We start from the raw sequence: 17,902 nt of genomic DNA, 5'->3' as shown, positions 1-17,902 counted from the left end.
CGGTGATTAAACAGCAGCTGTTATGATAATCAGTCAGTAAAAGGAAATGGATTTGTTTAGTGTTAGCAACTACAGTATTATTAGATGCTGGGTATATTGAAAGGAAGAAATATTTCCTTTATTGAACACAAAACACCATAAATTTAGGTAAACCGAAATTAGTTCATGTAATACACTGACATCCAAGAATTTATGTATAAAGAGTCTATCATTTAATTTTCAGACATTCAATTTCTATACTTGGTCACAGTCAAAAGGTCAAGAACCAACAAGTCAATAAGTTCCCAAGCTCCATATCGATATCACGTCACTGCCCTAACAAGTGGAAGGGAAGCAAGAAATAATTCACAAAAAAAAATCCTCAGCTGCCTTTGGAGGGCAAATCTCCCCCAGCATCCCACCCCAGCGCTGGGCCCCAGAGCGCTCCAGCAGTGCCAAAACCTCCCCAGCCCTGTGGCACTGGAGCTGGTGGCACTGGTGGCATCGGGCAGGGCTGTGGTGCCCACACCCCAGCACCCACTCTGCTGTCCTCGGGCTTCCTTTCCCCCTCCACCCAGTGCAACACAAGAAAGAAATACGAGGTAGAAAAACTGATAGTTCCCACTCTATTTGAATAACAAGTGAAATCCTAAAAATCCCTCCACTGCATGTTATTACCAAGTGTATCTCCAGGTTTTATAGTGACAGGACTGTGCTATAATTTCTGAGAAAACCTCGGCATAAAGCTCCATAAACCCAACCACTCCTGTAATGTATCACCTTATCTAGTGCACAATCATTTCCACAACTTTTCATGTTAGTATAATTTGTTCAAAAATGATAATAAATACATCCTTGAAGTCAAACAAGAATCATTGCACAATCTACTGTAACTTGTTCTTACCAGTGACAGTCAATCATATTACCAGGATCTCGCATGAAAGAAAATAAGCAAACATTTGGGTGTTCTGTAATTACAAATCTCACTAAAAGCATGCTTCCTTCTTTAATCAACAAATATATGAAAGTGTGCCTGGCACAGCCTTTTGAGTGTGCCACCCTGCCTCAAACAGCTACTGCACAAGGAAAACACCGATCCCTGGGAACAGGAGCAAACCTTCTCTTTCTGTACTGAGCAAACCAACCACCAAGGCACCAAACCTTGATATCCTCTAAGCAGAGGTCTAACCACGGAGTAAAAAAACATTCCTGATTAAAGCCAAGAGAAGAGGAAGTCTAAGGAAAGCTTAATTTCTTCATCTCCAGGACATAAGACTCATCTGCAGCCAAAGTGGAACAAAGCGGATACTGCAAATACCGTTGGTTGTTTACCTCAGACATAACAATTTTAATTAAACCAAACACTTGATAAAAATATTCCTTTTTAACACACAGCATCAGGCCAACACAACCTTCACAAAAAATCAGATGGACAACATTCCTATTTTAAAGATAAGAGAAGCGAGCTCTTGCATTCACTTCCATGAGGTGGTGGCCGAGCTCAGGGTCTGCCCTACCGAGGTCACCACATCCCTCCTCACTCAAGAGGGAGGAAGATTTCTTCCCCAGCCAACAGAGCACCAGGACTCAAACCAGCAACGCCAGGATTTTCTCCCCAGCATCGTCTTCTCCTGAAACAACGCCATCAGGGATCTACTGGTACTGGGAAAGTTAAGGTCGGCTTCGGAACATTTTCATTACTTAGTTCTTTTGTTCAACAATCTGAAACCCAAAATGAGCAGCTGGAGCCCAGCAACGCTTCCTTTTGCTGCCTGCGAGAACTGACTTTGCAGCGTCGAGCCACGTTTTGTTCCTTCCAGCATCAAAAAGGTTCACTATGACAACTGAAGTTTTGGATTCTCAATTCCCGGTGGGATCCTTTGGGCCAGGCTCTGGGGAGCTGTGGGTGACCAGGGCCATCCCCCTGCCCATGCAGGCTGCGGTGTCCCCCCGAGGGCAGGGGACGGCGGGCAGGGACCCGCAGTGCACGTGCCACTTGGTCCGTGCCGACGTGAAAACCCCCGTGGCTCCGGGGGAACCGCCGTGCTTCGTGTCTCATGTGGTTCATGTTAAAAATTTCCCAACAGTGATAGACTTCAGCTGCCAGGATCAGGGAGAGCATGTGCATCCAGCATGAACGGCCCCCGCACGCAGCTCTGGGCCATTTTTTTTCCTCCTTTTTCCTTTCTTTTAAATAACTATTGGGGCTCATAACAAGCACTGTCACTCCAGCACTGCTCCCCTGATTGACTTTGCGACAATGATCTCTGGAGGAGATGGGCACTCAAACAGCCACTCTGCTGCACTCAGGCAAAGAGGACTAGAGAGGCTTGGGCTGCCTTTGCTTTGGGTTTATTTTTTGCTAAATTTTTGTTCAATTTCCAGAATTACTTCTCTGATTTTTTTTTAAAAAATGGTATTGCAAAAAGAAAACTAATCACAAAACTGTAGTAAAACAACTCAGAGGCTGAATGAAAACCACATACACACACAAAACCTCCAAACCTCAAAAAACAAAGGAAAATTTGAACTAGATCAGAACGTCTCATCTTTGTGCCATCCTGGAGCATCCTGCTACAAGCACAGGTCTCAGCACAGTGCTCTTACGTATCATATATGCTCTAATAAATAGGTTCAATGAGTTGAGTTAAGGGCAGAGTTTAACTATTAACTCCAAATTCCCTCACTCTTATGGCTGTAAGTCAATCCCTTAATGTTACTTTAACACAATTTCTGACAGTTGAATAAAATCTATGGTCAATATTACAACCCCTTCCTTCCTAAAGGAAGGAAAATACATGTGTGATTTGCATCAGAAATGGTGGGAAACGCTGTGGGTGAGTGGGGGTGACAAATGCCCACAGCCCCATTGGCCAGGAATCTGAGCTTTCCATTTGCCCTCAGCTGGTTGGGCCCTCACGCCAATCCCCAAAACAGCAGAACTGGTAAAACCACCTCCACACAGGTACAGCTCTCAGCACAGGAGCTGTGAGCAGGCAGAGACATTAGAATACAAAGCTGTAAGATATATCTAAAATAATCCCACAAAAATCAGATGACACAAAGAATTCTAATACTTTCCTTTTGTTAAGATACAGTAACTGAGAATACAATGAAATTCTTCATGTTCAGTATCTCCCATTAGATCAATTAATATTCAGAGAAAGGCTTTAACATGAAGTTTAAATAATCATAGAAGGAGAAAAAGAACCACCAATGTTCTAGAAGCTTCTCTAGACCTTTCAATCAATTTTATTTATATGCAAAACCAAGAGAAACTCAGAAAAAACAAAGCTCCTCCTGATGCTAAAGCTCTCAATTTACTGACAGGCAAATGGCTTCATGCTGCCACTTAATCTCATTTCTTGCATAATGCCCTCTAATTAGCATATCAAAGTGAATTAATACTTCTAGGGCATTAGCAATGGGAAAATCTGCTCCAGGCTTCACAATAGCAGTTAAGCAAGAGCCAAGAAATCCTCAAAAACACCACAAACCACTTTGCATTGCAAAACTGTTCAATTTATTTATCCTCTCTCTCTAAACACTTTTACCGCACACTGTTTTACTACTGTTCACCAAACAAAATGATAATTGCCAAAGTTACCAGCATCTGTAATGCCTGTTTAGAATCTTAATTTAGATTGTGTGCTTGAAGCTCTCTAGATGCTTCCATTGACCCCGTCATACACCACAGGACATACTGCAAAACTATAGTTCTTTTTAAAAATGCTGTCAGGATAATATTATTAAATAACCTTTTCCACTTACAATAAATGATTAAAAATTAAATAATCTATGACAAAGCCACCTGCTGGACAATGAGGAATGAGAGATTGGCTTTAAATGTTGATGCATGACTGAAGTATAGCAAAAGGGTTTGACCTGTAAACACATGGTACAAACCCACCTCCCTTCCAGGTGATGGATTTGTACTACATGGGATATTCAGTGATTCACGTTGTTACAGTCCCTGTGGCTGTGCAACACACATTGAACTGATCATTAACAAAAGAACTGAAACACCTAGAAGAGCATAAAATTAAAGTAAGTGCATAATGATTTTTACTATATGCTTCTGTGCAGAACATGCTGTTTTGATTCAATTCCTGATGCAATAAACACCTTTGAGCTGTTACAATCAGAGATCAGAGCTTTTCTCCTTTAAAAAACGCTTTCAGATTCCACATTCAGTCACAGGTCACTTTGCAAAATATAAATTGTAATTTATCAACAAGGTCTAAAACCCCCTGAAACTCCATCAGCTCAGGGCTCGGCACCAGTCTTTAAAAACAGAAAAAGCACACTGAAGGGAAAACCAAACCAAAGAGCCAAACCCTACCCTCCCACACCAGCACTCCCACCCTAAGCCCAGGGAGGGCCTGGAGCACCAAAAGAAGGCCAGTAACAAAGAGTAGAAGAAAACGCCGGGGGTCAGTGGGGTTTTCTGCATTTCTGTTTGCAACACCAAGGGGGAAAAAAAAGTACAGGACTAACAAAATAAATTATGTTGGATATTTCTCTGATATTCCGAGCCTTCCTAAAGAATGTGCATTACTGAAAAGCACGCAGCGTTGAAGGACCAGGCTGATTTACCTCTGCTATTTAATTCCCTGCTTTCTCCCCCAGTCCCGGCAGCACGACGGAGGATCTCTAATGTCCAGCTGAGCTGCACCATTCATCTGTTTGGCTGATGAACTACTCCAACTCTATAAAAGCATGAACTGTAAGAGCTGACAGAAACTTTAATAATTTATATTAAATATTGATGTGAATTATTTACTCCATTCACACTTAAAGGCAGGAATTGCCTACCAGAGAAAAGCAAACGTGACAAAAGGTCAACACGCTGGTGAGAAAAGGCAGGCGGTGTCAGGCATGTGTTATCTGAACCATGCTGATCACCTTGATAAGCGAAGAGCATTAAACATGACTGCTGAGCAAACAAACAAAGCATTCTTCTCGGGGTGGCAGCGGCGGCGCTCCGCTCGGGGCTCCGCTGCTCCGGCTCCCGATCCGCATTCGCTCCTCGGAAAAACACCCACCCAGCCACCGCCTGCACCGTGTGAAATTGAAAAACAGCCTAAAAATCCCCGCACGGATCCCAGCCGGACTGCCACGCGCTCCGCTCCGTCATTATTAATACAGCCTTCGTTCACATTTAAATATTGCGCTGCATTTGTAACAATTTAGAGTGTCTAATTCTGCTTATATTTGTCTACGGTAGACTGCAAATATCATTATATTAATGTTTCACACAAATCAATGTTTAAATTGAAAAAAGACAGCATAATATCCATATCATACAACTTTTCCATTGAAAGCTGCAGGAACAGAGCTTGATAAATGTGTTAAATCCTGGGAAAAAAAAAAAAAAAAAAAGACTGCTTTGCATTCCCTACGTGCCATGATAATAATTTATCTCTGAATGCAAAAATTCCTTAACTTACAACAAGCGCCCTAAAATACACCACACGGTAACTGCTATAATTTGGTATTTTCAGATAAGCAAGCAAACGTGTCGAATTCAAAAATAAATGGAAGGACATGAAAGACAGCTATAAAATAAAATAAATAAAATAAACCCCTGCTTCTGGTTAAATTAGTATTGACAAGTAGGGCCAAATTAATCCTCTACAGAGGGGAAAAGAAAAAAATCTCTGGAACCAGTAATCCCAGTACTCAAGGTGAAGATGGATATTTAAATGCAGCAAGGAGCAGCAGCAGCGGGAAGCGCTGAAGGTAAGGTGCAGGCTCAGGTTCTGTCAGACAAAATACCACGAATTTCTCTAATGCCCCTAATCATCAAATCGCCATTTTCTCAACTAGAGAAGCGCCCTGGTAGAAATCCACAAAAGAACCAGGCTGCTGATAATGAATGTGCTGGAAACAGATGACCAAATGACAATCAAGACACTTTATTCAATTTATTTTTTCCTAGTAGGACATTTATGAAGGAAAGCAATGTCATTGCCATAAGGACAGTGCAAACCACCAAACGTTCTGCTGCACGGCATCATTTGTAATACATCTGCTGCAATTAAAAAAATACATTCCAAAGTTCAACTACTGGGTTGGTGACAAACCTTGGTACTGAGGCATGAGCTGGGAAGCAAAAGCTAAACAATTTAAGCTGAGCTGGATGCACATAAACACCCTGCACCGACTTCTTCAGGTAGTCAGGGAACAAAATATGCATTTAGCAGCTTGGAAAAAAAAAAAACCCAAACAAACAGGACTGCACATAAATATTTTAAACAGCTAAAGTGAGTAACAATAACATCACAGCTGATATGTAGAAAATAGCCAAAATACACACACACACACACACACGTGTAGCACACATACATATATGTACGCTATCGGTGCCATTTCATTGTTCCAGCTGAATCCTGTGTTCTGACAGGATTGCGGGTTACGGTGTATTCCTGAGAGTTGTTGGCACTAAACCATAGTTTCCAGACGCTGAAAAGTTGAAATTTGTGCAGCGCAAGGCTGGCTTTTCACAGCCCCACGGAGCCCAGAGGGGTTAACATTTTCCAGCTGTGCCAGAGGCACCGAGAGCAGCACTGCCCCAAGGAGTGCCCTGGCCGTGGGTTCCAGGGCTGCGGCACACTGACAAGGGCTGTTCCTGAGGGTCATCAATAAGGAGCTTTGCGGCCAGCCACGGCCCGGCGCAGCCCTTTAATCACAGCCACGGCTGATTACAGTTGTGGCAATAAAAATAAAGGTAACTTACATGGGAACAGCGAGGAATTAACCCCGCGCCTAACACACGGTTTGTCTGGTTTTCCGAGCTTTTCTATTCGTTCTTTAAAACAAAAATCCATGCAAGGGGAGATCGTTCTTAATGAACATTTTCATCCTCTCTCTTTAGACATAAAAAATAGTTGCAGCAGCCCGAGCAGCCGAGCAGGCCTTTTGCTTCCCCTGCGGACACCTCCTGCAGTCTAGAAGTTCATTAAGTTTTATGATCTTCCCAAGTCAGTCCTGCTTATAAGCCTCACAAAGGCCACAAATCTGGCAAACCATCATGTATGCCATTAGGCTTTACTAGGAAATGAATGCTATTTAGGGGTGGTGGTGACAGTAAATTCGGGGTTGGTTGGCAGCTATCATTGTTGCTGCTGGACTTGGGGAACTAACTAAATAAATAAATAACTGTAGATGTGTACAGGTTATGCACATGAATTCAGACATTTTTATAAACGTCTGATCCTGTCTCTACGAATGACTTTTAAAGACAAAACCCCAAATTATCTATCAATAGCAGTGCAGGACCTAATAATATGTTGTTCCATTGGGAAATAATTGCAATTCCCTAAGACATTTAAGACTATAAGAATTAATATATTTTCACTTCTTCCTCCATAAGAATAACCAAAACCCCAGGTCGAGCAACATCCTGGAGGATGCTTAGTAAAATCACCAATCTGAAGGTGTTTTAGTCAGTAAAAAAGTGCTACTAAAAAAAAAACCCAAACAATGGCGCAGATCAGTTTCTGATTCCTCCTGGCAGGACATGAGGAAACGGACTGTGACAAAGGTATGCAACAGATGTGAGCGTGCACTGCAAAGGCAACTTCACACATCCAGGGACACCTCGGAGAGCGTGTCCACACAGACTCACCCGGCCCTCGCTCCCTTATCTTCCTGGTTTATTGGAGGGGCTTCCCTGGAACTCTGGTACAATTTTTCTTTGAACTAATTAAAGCCAGAGGTGGCATTTTCTTTATGAACACCGTGCTACCTTGTGGTTGCCTCTCAGAATACACGCGGCTAATAATAGCGCTAAAGCGCTTAAATGTATTATGCAGCACTTTTGAAAATGTTAGAATGTTAAAAAAGAAATGTCAGGCTAAATTCGGTAACTCAGTGATTTGCTTTGTACATGGTAAATACCTCACAGGGAGAAAAAAATAAAAATCTTCAGCTCCTGACCCTGTGTGAGGCTTTCAGAAATGAGATGCATCCATTAACCCCTTCCGGGAAGCGACAGAGTGGCTCCATGTAAACTGAGGATTCCTCCTCGTGCTCCCTACCAGCCAGTCTCAAAAAGTCCTTGCTGACTGTACTGAAAACCATTAAAATGTAAATAAATACATAATTCAATTTAAAAATTACTTAAATATTGCACGACTTGTTTCTGAACAGACCTGACTGCTGGCTCCCTCCTCACCTCTCCGAGGCAGACAGTGATAGAGCCATCACGGCAATTCCCACGCCCAGGTAAACTTTGGTTCTGATCAGGAAGAATTAAACGCCAGCACATGACCCCATCGGAGGCAGGTTTAAGCACCTGGCAACTCCTGGACCACAGTACAATGCAGAGCCTTGGGGGCGAGGGGACACCTCTGCTTTAACTGCATCTCAGACCCTTCCTCGCGCCTCCAGTTTAGAATCGTTTGAGTTGTTCCCTCCGAGAACAGCTTCCAGAAAACAGGCTACAATGTATTTTCACGTCTTCTTTGCTTTAGCACACTAACTAAAGCCTGCACAGACTTTTCACCTCAGCTGGGAGACCCTGAGTGAAGGTCCCCTATCGGGAAGAGTTTTTGGTGGAGGTGTGGATCCATCTCCATCAATCACTCAGAGCATTAATCGTGCCCCTGCCGTGCTGCGGGGCTGGCAGGAGCTCGCCTTTGGGCAGGCAGACGCCTTCACTCTTTGTTGGTCCCCAGCGATCTCACAAAAGAGAGATAACTTGAAAACTTGCTCGACTTCTTGCAGCACAAATGCAGGATGCCAACTTACAAGCTATCACTGAAACAGCCCCGAAAGGTTTCAGACCACAGAGTCTCCTGTCAGTCCCCCTCGCCTGCGAGACGGCGGCAGCCTCACAAACACCCAGTAATCCCACTGCTGAAAGGACTCGGGTTTTCTTCGCAGCTCACCTCTGACATGTGGCTGACTACACTTGCCTTTCAAAACACTGAGGCTAAGCCCTCTGCAAATAAAGTGACCGCGGGACCTACGCCTGCCTCCTTAATTGAAATGTGCCTCCTGCAAATGTCTAAACACCCAGGGCAGGTTGCTTTCTGCCTCCGGAGCAGGACGGGCAAAGAAGTTTAGGGCAAGGCAGGAGACAAACACAAGGCAAAGGAAAAGGGCTACGAGCCGACCGAGGTGGAATGTAGGTAGGTGGGAAGGGAGAGGGATCATTCCCCTTATCCCGGGTAATATAATGCAACATAAAGCAGAATCAATCTTAATATTCACAACACAGTCAATACCCTAGTGCTTAGCTGTCAGCAGGAACTGAAGTGGATCCCTGGTAGCAAAGAAACCCTTGGACATAAAGCACCATAATTCACAGAGAACCGCTCACTCCGGGCTCCACAGCTCAGATTTACAATGATTTCACGTTGGGCTGTTTTCGTCCAGTTTTATTTTTTCAGTGTGGAATTAAGCAGAACGCTATCGAGTATCACATAGAGCAAAAAAGCCAGGCAGTGGCTCTAGCTATATGTGAATAAATGGCTATTCATTTTTAAATCCAGTCACAAAAAATGTTTTTGTTATTGTTAGATGTTTTTGTTATTGTTAAATGTTGTTTTCATTGAATATTATTCTCACTAAATGTCCTTGTTCTCATAATACAAAGCAGAATAGTGTGCAAATTTTCTTCATTAAACAAACAAAAAAATTCTACAAATTCAGCGATGTGAAAAAATTGCAAAAAACCTCCTAAAATGCCCACAAGAAAAGCACGGAGTTTATTCCTGTCGCGTTAACGTAGACCAAAAAAAAAAATTAAAAAATTGTACTTTTGAGATGATTTTTGAGAATTTTGGCGTTCAAAAGCCCAGCGCCCGCGAGGCGCCGGAGCAGCGGCGGGCACAGGAGCGGGGCCCACGGCGGGGCCGCCCGGGCTGGGCTCGGCGCCGCGCCCCGCACAAAGCTCACGGCGCGGGGCCGGGGAGAAACCCGCGGCCACACCGCCCCGGAACGCCTTTCGCACCGCGCCTGACGGGGACACGGCGGCGCCGGCGCTCGGGGCCGTGCCGGGGGCACCCCCCGCGCCATCTCACGGCGGTCCCGCCGCCTCAGCCGCCGCCGGCCCCGCGGGGCTCCCCCGGCCCGGCCCGGCCCGGCCCCCGGCGGCGTGAGGGGCGCCGGGCCCGGCGGAAGGCGGGAGCGCTAAGATGGCTGCGGCGGCGGCGCGGGCGGCCCGTACCTGTTTTCCTCCTTGATCTCGCAGAGGACGCTGAACAGGGCGGGTTTCATCCTGTGGCAGTTCAGGGCGTGTTTCCTGCAAGAGAGCACAGGACAAGCGGTTAGCGCCGGGCTCCGGCAACATGGCGCCTTCCCCGGGCCCGCGCTGGGGCCGCCCGGGGTCCCGGGGCCGCGGGCGGCGAGGGCCGGCCGGAACCTCCCTCAGCCCGCTTCGCTTCCAGGCGGAATTATCTTTGTGCAAACACCGCCCGAACCAGGGGGAAAAACACCCCGCTTGTCCCCGTCCTGCGATATTAGAACTGATTTATTAAGGAGATTGAGGGGAGGGGGGGGGAGGTGTACAGAGTTAACATTGTTTTTGTATTTATTGTGATTTAATACAGCCGGGGTTTGGTTGGGGTTTTATTCACACACACACACCCTCTCCTGCAGCAATATCTGGTCAGATTTATAATTCATCTGCTGCCGCTTTGAGACAAGGAAAGAAAGAAAGAGGCAAAGTTGTACTTTGAGGGATGGCCGGACAGACAGACGGACGGCCGGCGGCGCCGAGGCCGGTGTCCAGCAAAGGACAGCGTCCAGCGGGGACGGGCACCATCGGCCACAGCCTCCGCGCACCAGTGACGGCACAACCACCGCACACTTCTACATTTATTACAGCTTTTTTATTATTATTATTTTTTTTAAAGGAAAGAAATCATTAAATAGCAACTTGGCTCTGCCTTGGCTGCTGGTAATTTCTCTTACGGCCCCAAGAAGTTGCTCTTAATTGTGAGACTCCGGGTCTCTGCAGAGGAAGGAGCAGGAAGGAGAGAAACAAAAACCACACACACACACCAAAAATAATTTTTTTTAAAAATAATAATATTAATAATAATCTTTAAAAAAAAAAAAAAAAAAGACAAGGTTTAATTAGACGAAACCAACTTTGCTTGTGCCTCATCCAGGCTTTGGTCAGTGATGGTCATGATCTGATGGAGGATGTCGCCGATGTCCTGCTTCCTGCCGTCGCCGTCAGCCCCTTCGTGTCCGTGGGGAGGCGGCAGGGCCATGCCCCCCTGCACCGAGTGCCCGGCCAGGTTCACGCCGGCCAGAGTCTGCAGCATCCTGGACTGATCGTCCATGGCTCCGGGCCGGGCCGCGCTCCGGGCGCTCACGGCAGCGCCTGCCCCGCTCAGTCCCAGCGCCGCGCTCCTGGCCGCGCTCTGCACACACACCGAAAAAAGGGAACAAAAAAAAAAAAGCCAAAGAAAACAATAACAACAAAAAAAAAAATTTGTAGTATTTGTGTTTTGACCGGATCTCAGCTGTTTATTCCACTCTCTTCTCCTTCCCAGGGCAGTAAATCACTCTCTTCTTTAGTTACAATCTTCTTTCATCATCATCATATTGGTGCCTCGGATAAATGAGCTGAGCAGATTTCTGTGAGGTTTTCCTGGTACAATCTTCCTCCAAAGATTTTTTTTCCTTTTTTAAATTTTTTTATTGTTGCTTTTTATGTCTTTCCCCACTTGTCCAAAAATCTTCTTTGCAAAAAGGCAAAATTAAAAAAAAAATAAATACAAAATCAAAAAAAGTCGCTTTCAAATCCTTCAGAAGTTGGGAGGGTGCAAACAGCAAAAACCACAACAAACCAGCGAACACCCCCACCCCCAAATTGCAACATAAAAAAGCCAAGAAAACACAATCACAGAGGGAAAAAAAAAATTAATCGCCCTCCCCCCCAAATAACAAACGATCCCAAGTCTGTGCACGGGGGTGAGACAGCAGCAATCAAAAGTTTGAACTTGTGCAAAGAAAAGAGCGGAAATAACGGGGAAAGAACTGTAAAAAAATTAATTACACACTCTCTGCAAAGCAATGTGCAAAAATATCGGCCCGCCAGAATTTATGAGCCCCGCGCCCGGTGCCCGCGCGTGTTTTATGTTGTTTGATGGCCGCTCCGGTGAGGGATTGACAGGCTGCCAACGCCACTCACTCACCGCAGACGTGTCACCCTGTGAAGGAGCCGAGCGGCGCGCGAGAGGGAGCGGAGCGCCGGCCCCGCCCCGCCCGCCGGCCCCGCCCCGGCCCGCTCCGGCTCCGCCCCCCCGGGCCCTCCCGCCCCGCCCCGCCCCGCGCGGGGCCCCGCCCGCCCCGGGCCGCGCGCGCGGCTCTCCCGCCGGGCCCAGCGGCGCCCGCGCTCCCGGGGCGGGCGGGAGGCGGCGGCCTCGTGCGGGAGCGACGGGCAGGGTGGCCAATGGCTGCGCGGGAGGGGCGGGCGGCGGCGGTGATGTTAGCCAATCAGCGCGCAAAGGGCGGTGCCGTGCTCGCCTACCCCACCTCGGACCCCGCCCCCGGCTGAGGAACTTGTGATTGGGCCGTTCGAACGGTGGCGAGGGCGGGGCGAGCGGCCCGGGGCCCGCCCCCGTTGCCGTGGTGACGGCGGTGGCCGGGCCTGCCCCGGGACGCGGCGGGGGCCGGGCCGGCCCCGGGACGCGGCGGGGGCCGGGCCGGCCCCGGGACGCGGCGGGGGCCGGGCCGGCCCCGGGACGCGGCGGGGGCCGGGCCGGCCCCGGGACGCGGCGGGGGCCGGGCCGGCCCCGGGACGCGGCGGGGGCCGGGCCCGCCCCGGGACGCGGCGGTGGCCGGGCCCGCCCCGGGACGCGGCGGGGGCCGGGCCGGCCCCGGGACGCGGCGGGGGCCGGGCCTGCCCCGGGACGCGGCGGTGGCCGGGCCTGCCCCGGGACGCGGCGCACGGTGAAGCGTCCCGGGCCGCTCCGTCTCGGCCCGTGCCTTAAGCGTGTCCCCACGGAGAAGCCGCGGCACAGAGCACGAGCCTTGGGCACAGCCGGCCTGGCTCAGGTCGTGCGTTACCGGGGCGAGTTGCAATTTGTCTTTTTGTAAATCTGCACAGAACCGCGGAAATGGGGAAAAAAAAAAAAAAAAAGCACAGGCAGCAAGGGTAATTACGACTTCGTTCTCTTACGAGTGTTTTAAATGCCTGTTACAAAGTTGGCTTTTCGCAAGATGTGTGCTATATGATTAATAACTTTGTGGGAAGGATATAAGTTTTTATTTCTGCTGTTAGTAAAGAAAATTAGGCAGAGTGGTAGTATTGATATAGTATGCTTAAACTGTCTGTTTGGCCGGGATAACACCCAGTGAACATGGAAAGAAAACTCTGCTGTTGATACACCAACTATCAGCATCTCCCATCTGAAGAAAGCACGGACCAAGGCCCAAGCTGGAGGTGATGATGAAGACACAGCCCAGAAACACACAGCTCTAAAAAGGCAGACCCAAGGAGGGGCCGTGCAAAACAGTCCCTGGAATATGGAAACTAGTTTATGGGAAAATATGAATATTCAACATATTGATACAATAGAAAGGGTATTTAAATAAAGTCTCTGAAATAGCAGGGTGTGGACTTGACTGAATGCCAATTCACCCGGCCAGCCGTACTTTGCTTCTTTTTATTTTCTAATTGCCTTATCTTTTACTAAATCTATTTCTTAAAATTTACATAAAAAGGGAATCTCGTTTTTCACAAGAGGTTACCTACAGAAAAAAAACCAAAAAAAACCTCGGATTGTCCTCACGTGGGACACTCCCCCCATTCACCCAGCTTCCTTCAAGTCTGGCCCACTTTCTCACGTTTTGGGTGGTGTGTAACACAACTGCCCCCACAGAGATCTCTTAGGGAAACCACCTGTAGGTGCAATGAAGACTCAGAGTGCCGGTTAAAATGATCCTTAATTTGTTGTTTGTACTCTGTCTGTGATGGATAATCACAGTAGAGTCATGTTCAAACACATGCCTAACCTTCCTGATGGTCTGGCGAATGGCTCAGGCTTGGCACGGGTCAAGCAAAGCTCTACTGCCCCCAGTCCCAGCTGGCATCACCATCCCACCCCTTCCTTGGGCCCTGGATGTCACTGGAATCCTTTAACCAACTGGGCAGGATCATGTGTGGCTGCTGCAGATGGCTCCTGGTCAACAAATCTGTAGTCTCACTGTCCCTCCATGCAATTAATAAATTCATTCACCTTTCAATTATTTTACATTTTAATTGCTCCACCACTGTCTGTCTTGAGCCAATGAGTTTTCAGGGTCATTCAGTTTTACCAAGAATGCTACCCCAAAGGCATTCCTAAATTGGTATTTTTGAGAATATTTCACAGATGAAAATGGCCCCGAGAATGAAGAGTCACGGATGGAATAGGCAGTTCCTCCAGCCCCCGACCTGCCAAAGGGGACAGAGCCCCCTGCTCCCTGCAGGGACCCGCTCTGCCTCACCACGTCAGCGGAAAGCTGCTGCTCTGGGTGATTTTTTGTACTGTTTTAGGATGCTGAGTCCAGTCACTGCAGAGCTCTGGGCTCTGCACTGCTGCCACTCACTGGCACCTTCTCCTCACAGGCCCTTGGTGGCACTTGTGCCATGCTGCCCACTGTCCCCCTCAAAGGCAGCTGTTGTTTGATGTGTGCGACTGCTGAGACTGCCAGGTGAGGCTTTCCTCAGGGAGTAACAACTTCCTTACTTCCACAGGCAATCGCAGAGGGTGCACCAGCAAGTCTGGCAAGGGGACAGGGACAGGCACCAGGAGGAGCAGGAACCCTGGGGACACCTGGGGACACCTGCAGCTCCCGGGTGTGAGGCCGGGTGTGGCGGGGCTCTCCTGCTCGCCCAGCAGCCTGGATCACCCCGAGTGCTGCTCACGGCTTGGGCACGGCAGCGCTGTCAATCCCGGCCCGGGCAGCACCGACAGCGTTTAATGCTTAACGATTATGCTGAATGTCTAATGTTACCCTTTGTGTTTGTACACCGAGCGCTACCGGGCGGCTCTGCCTTAAAGCTGCCACACAAACACAAACGCCACAGCGTATTTAGCCAGAAACTGGGGATAAACCCGGCGCGATCCCCGCGAGAGAAGCCTCCTGCGTGTTGCCGTGGGCACGGCTGGGCGCCGCGGTGTCCCCGGTACCGGCCCGGGCATCACGGGCCGGGGTCAGTGCCCGCCGTGCCATTCCCGTGTCATTCCCGGGGCCATTCCTGGGCCATTCTCGGGGCCATTCCCGGCCCATTCCCGGGGCCATTCCCGGGCCATTCCCGGGGCCATTCCCGGCCCATTCCGGGGCCATTCCGGGGCCATTCCCGTGTCATTCCGGGGCCATTCCCGAGGCCATTCCCGGGGTCGTTCCCGGGGTCGTTCCTGGGGCCATTCCGGGGCCATTCCCGGGGCCATTCCCCGGCCCATCCCCGGCCCATTCCCGGGGCCATTCCCGGGCCATTCCCGGGGCCATTCCCGTGTCATTCCCGTGCCATTCCCGGCCCATTCTCGGCCCATTCCTGGGGCCATTCCTGGGGCCATTCCGGAGCCATTCCCGGCCCATCCCCGGCCCATTCTCGGGGCCATTCCTGGGGCCATTCCGGGGCCATTCCCGGGGCCATTCCCGGGCCATTCCCGGCCCATTCCCCGGCCCATTCCCGGCCCATTCCCGTGACCGCCGCCCCTCCCGTTCCGTGCCGTCATTTCCGCGGCCGCGGCGTTTCCGGGTCGCGCGCCCCGCGCCCGTTCCGCCGGCCCCGGACCCGGAAGCGGCTGCGCGGCCCCGCGGCGGCGGCGCCGGTAAGTGCGGGGCCGGGGGGGCTCGGGGCCGGGGCCGTCGGGGCTGTCGGTCCGTGCCGGGGCCCCGCGGCTGGCAGTCGGTCCCGGGGCCGCCCCGCGGCTCCGGGGCGCGTCTCCCGGCGGCGGGAGCAAACCGAGCGGGGTCCGGGCAGCGTCCGGCAGCGAGGGGCGGCGGGGACGGGTGAGTGCGGCTGGGGGACGGGCACGGCTGCGGCACGAATCCCCGGGATGCCCGGCCATGTCCGCGGGGAGCGGCAGGCACACGGGTGCCGGTCCCTCCATCCCGATGGCCCGTGTCCCTGTCACACGCCCGTGTCCCTGTCACACGCCCGTGTCCCTGTCACACGCCCGTGACCCTGTCACACGGCCCGTGACCCTGTCACACGCCCGTGTCCCTGTCACACGCCCGTGTCCCTGTCACACGCCCCGTGGGCCCGTCCCCGGCTGCTCCTGCCGGCCGCTGTGCTCCAGGTGGGCGCTCCGAGCATCATCATCATCATCATCATCATCATCACACCCAAATGTCTGTCCGGGCTCTGGTGTCTGCGGCTCCCGCCGGTGCCACCGGAGTGTGACCCCGGCGGCGCGGGGAGGGAAGGTGCCCAGGACACCCAGCGAATGGCTGATTTGCTACTGGAAGTTTGGAAATGGACTAAACAGGGATGCCGGGGCCAAGCTCGGGTATCCTGAGTGTGCTCTACACGATTTTAGGCATCGGGGAGTTTTCAGGTAGATGCAAGACTGGGAATTGGACTATCTCAGTTACTTTTCCAAATTCAGAGCACCTCCGTTCACGGACACTTTTTTGGGTTAGATTAAAAATAAATTGGGATCAGCATGTATGTATAGACTTGTACAGAAATAACTGAAGCAGGGAGAACCAATTTAGTCTATTTCTGCAGCAGTCCTGTTTCAGGTCTTTGTTGTAACACCCTTTCCTCATCTGTGGGTTAAATTTTCACTCAGTTGCAACAAGTAACAAAGTCAAAATAACGAAATTGAGTGTTTAAATAACAAGTAACAGCTCCATTCTTGTTGTGCATTTCCTTTGGATCATGGAGGCCTGGGCAGGTGAAGCAGGCTGGCACAGGGATCTGTGTTACGTGTTCTGTAGCAGAGTTTTTCCCCACCATTCGGATCTGTGAGCGTGAACAGCACACACCTGTATGGAGAGGTCAGTTATGGCAACAAATGGCACAGCACAATGAGCAGCGTGCTGCTCACATCCCCGTGCAGGAGCAGCCCATGTGCCACATGGCCACTCTCTTTGGAGATCTCACAATCGCTGACATGGGAAAAACCCTCTGAGATCCTGGAGTCCAACCTCTGACCCACCACCACCTTGCCAGCCAGGCCAGAGCCCTGGGTGCCCAGTCCTTAGCTGGACACCTCAGGGCTGGTGATTCCACCACCTCCCTGGGAGCCCCTGACAGCCCTTGCCGTGAAGGAATTCCTCTTGGCACCCAGAATTCCTTCTGATGTCCAAGGGCAGGTGGCACTGGCTGAGAAATGGGGATAGAGCTCAGGCTCTCTTCCTTTCTCCCCGCTGAGGTGCTGGAAGGGGCAGGTCTGAGCAGAGCCCTGGTGGCACCCAGAGGCTCTTGGTGCTGTCACTGTTGGTGTGACACTGCCCCACACCTGGGACCCACCATCCCAGGAGTTCTCCTGGGCTTTTCTGTCAGTGCCTCTGACACAGACTCCAAGCTGTGTTTTTATATTAACTCTGTGTGTGTGTGTGAGCTGAGGAGCTCCATCAGACTGTGATGCCTCCTTGTTCACTGTCTGCCAGCTCAGTTTCGTATCCCAGACAGCACAAGGACAATCCCTACCTTGTTTGCTTATTGCCCGAGAAGTGTTGTATCTAAATCCGTTATTCTGAAATCAAAACAAAGCTCCTTGAATATGTTTTGAAAGAGACAGGCCCAAAATTAAAAGCCAGAGGAGCAGGGGATTCATCTTTTGCCATAGAAATGTGCATCTTCCAGTTCCGTTTGACATAAAAAAAACACTTTTTTGTTTCACCAAAGTGGGTGAAGGTCTTGGGCATTTTTAAGTAGGTCTGATCATCATGAGTGTTTCTTAAGTCAGAAGCAACTTGAATGCTGCTATATTAAAAAGAACAAGATTATGGTCATGTT

At 49.9% G+C, this 17,902-nt stretch overlaps 3 protein-coding genes across 15 annotated transcripts in view; 1 reads left to right on the top strand and 2 right to left on the bottom strand.

Moving 5' to 3' along the window:
• Positions 1-4,961, bottom strand: part of LOC136369877 (pre-B-cell leukemia transcription factor 3) — a 97,641-nt gene extending 92,680 nt beyond the window's left edge. The window contains exon 1 of the mRNA XM_066333003.1: positions 4,576-4,961. Within this exon, the coding sequence (XP_066189100.1) occupies positions 4,576-4,657 (82 nt within the window). The 5' untranslated portion in view covers positions 4,658-4,961. The remainder of the gene's footprint in view (positions 1-4,575) is intronic.
• Positions 4,962-10,092: 5,131 nt separating this feature from the next.
• LOC136369878 (pre-B-cell leukemia transcription factor 3-like) lies at positions 10,093-12,248 on the bottom strand. 6 transcript variants are annotated; one of them, XM_066333007.1, is made up of 3 exons: positions 12,138-12,248; positions 11,083-11,678; positions 10,093-10,231 (listed from the first exon to the last, which is right to left on the bottom strand). In XM_066333007.1, exons 2-3 carry the CDS (start codon positions 11,277-11,279, stop codon positions 10,120-10,122), a joined length of 309 nt encoding a protein of 102 aa, XP_066189104.1. In that variant the 5' UTR covers positions 11,280-11,678; positions 12,138-12,248; the 3' UTR covers positions 10,093-10,119. The 6 variants fall into 6 exon arrangements, with proteins under 6 accessions (XP_066189104.1, XP_066189107.1, XP_066189103.1 ...); XM_066333010.1 differs by having other exon boundaries at positions 11,083-11,681; positions 12,138-12,234; XM_066333006.1 differs by having other exon boundaries at positions 12,003-12,142.
• A 3,445-nt stretch (positions 12,249-15,693) lies between these two features.
• The window catches only part of MAPKAP1 (MAPK associated protein 1), an 81,342-nt gene continuing 79,133 nt past the window's right edge, over positions 15,694-17,902 (top strand). For 6 of the 8 annotated variants that reach the window (XM_066333001.1, XM_066332999.1, XM_066332998.1 and 3 more), the window contains exon 1: positions 15,694-15,768. The gene's annotated coding sequence lies outside the window, so the exon portion shown is untranslated. Of the gene's footprint in view, positions 15,769-16,840; positions 16,939-17,902 lie in introns of those variants that run through there. The other 2 variants (XM_066332997.1, XM_066332996.1) reach the window with 2 other exon arrangements.

Source organism: Sylvia atricapilla, chromosome 19 (assembly GCF_009819655.1).
Source record: "Sylvia atricapilla isolate bSylAtr1 chromosome 19, bSylAtr1.pri, whole genome shotgun sequence".
In the NCBI taxonomy this organism is placed as follows: Eukaryota; Metazoa; Chordata; class Aves; order Passeriformes; family Sylviidae; genus Sylvia; species Sylvia atricapilla.
The sequence above is the reverse complement of the archived record's forward strand: the minus strand, read 5'-3'. Positions and strand labels throughout refer to the sequence as shown.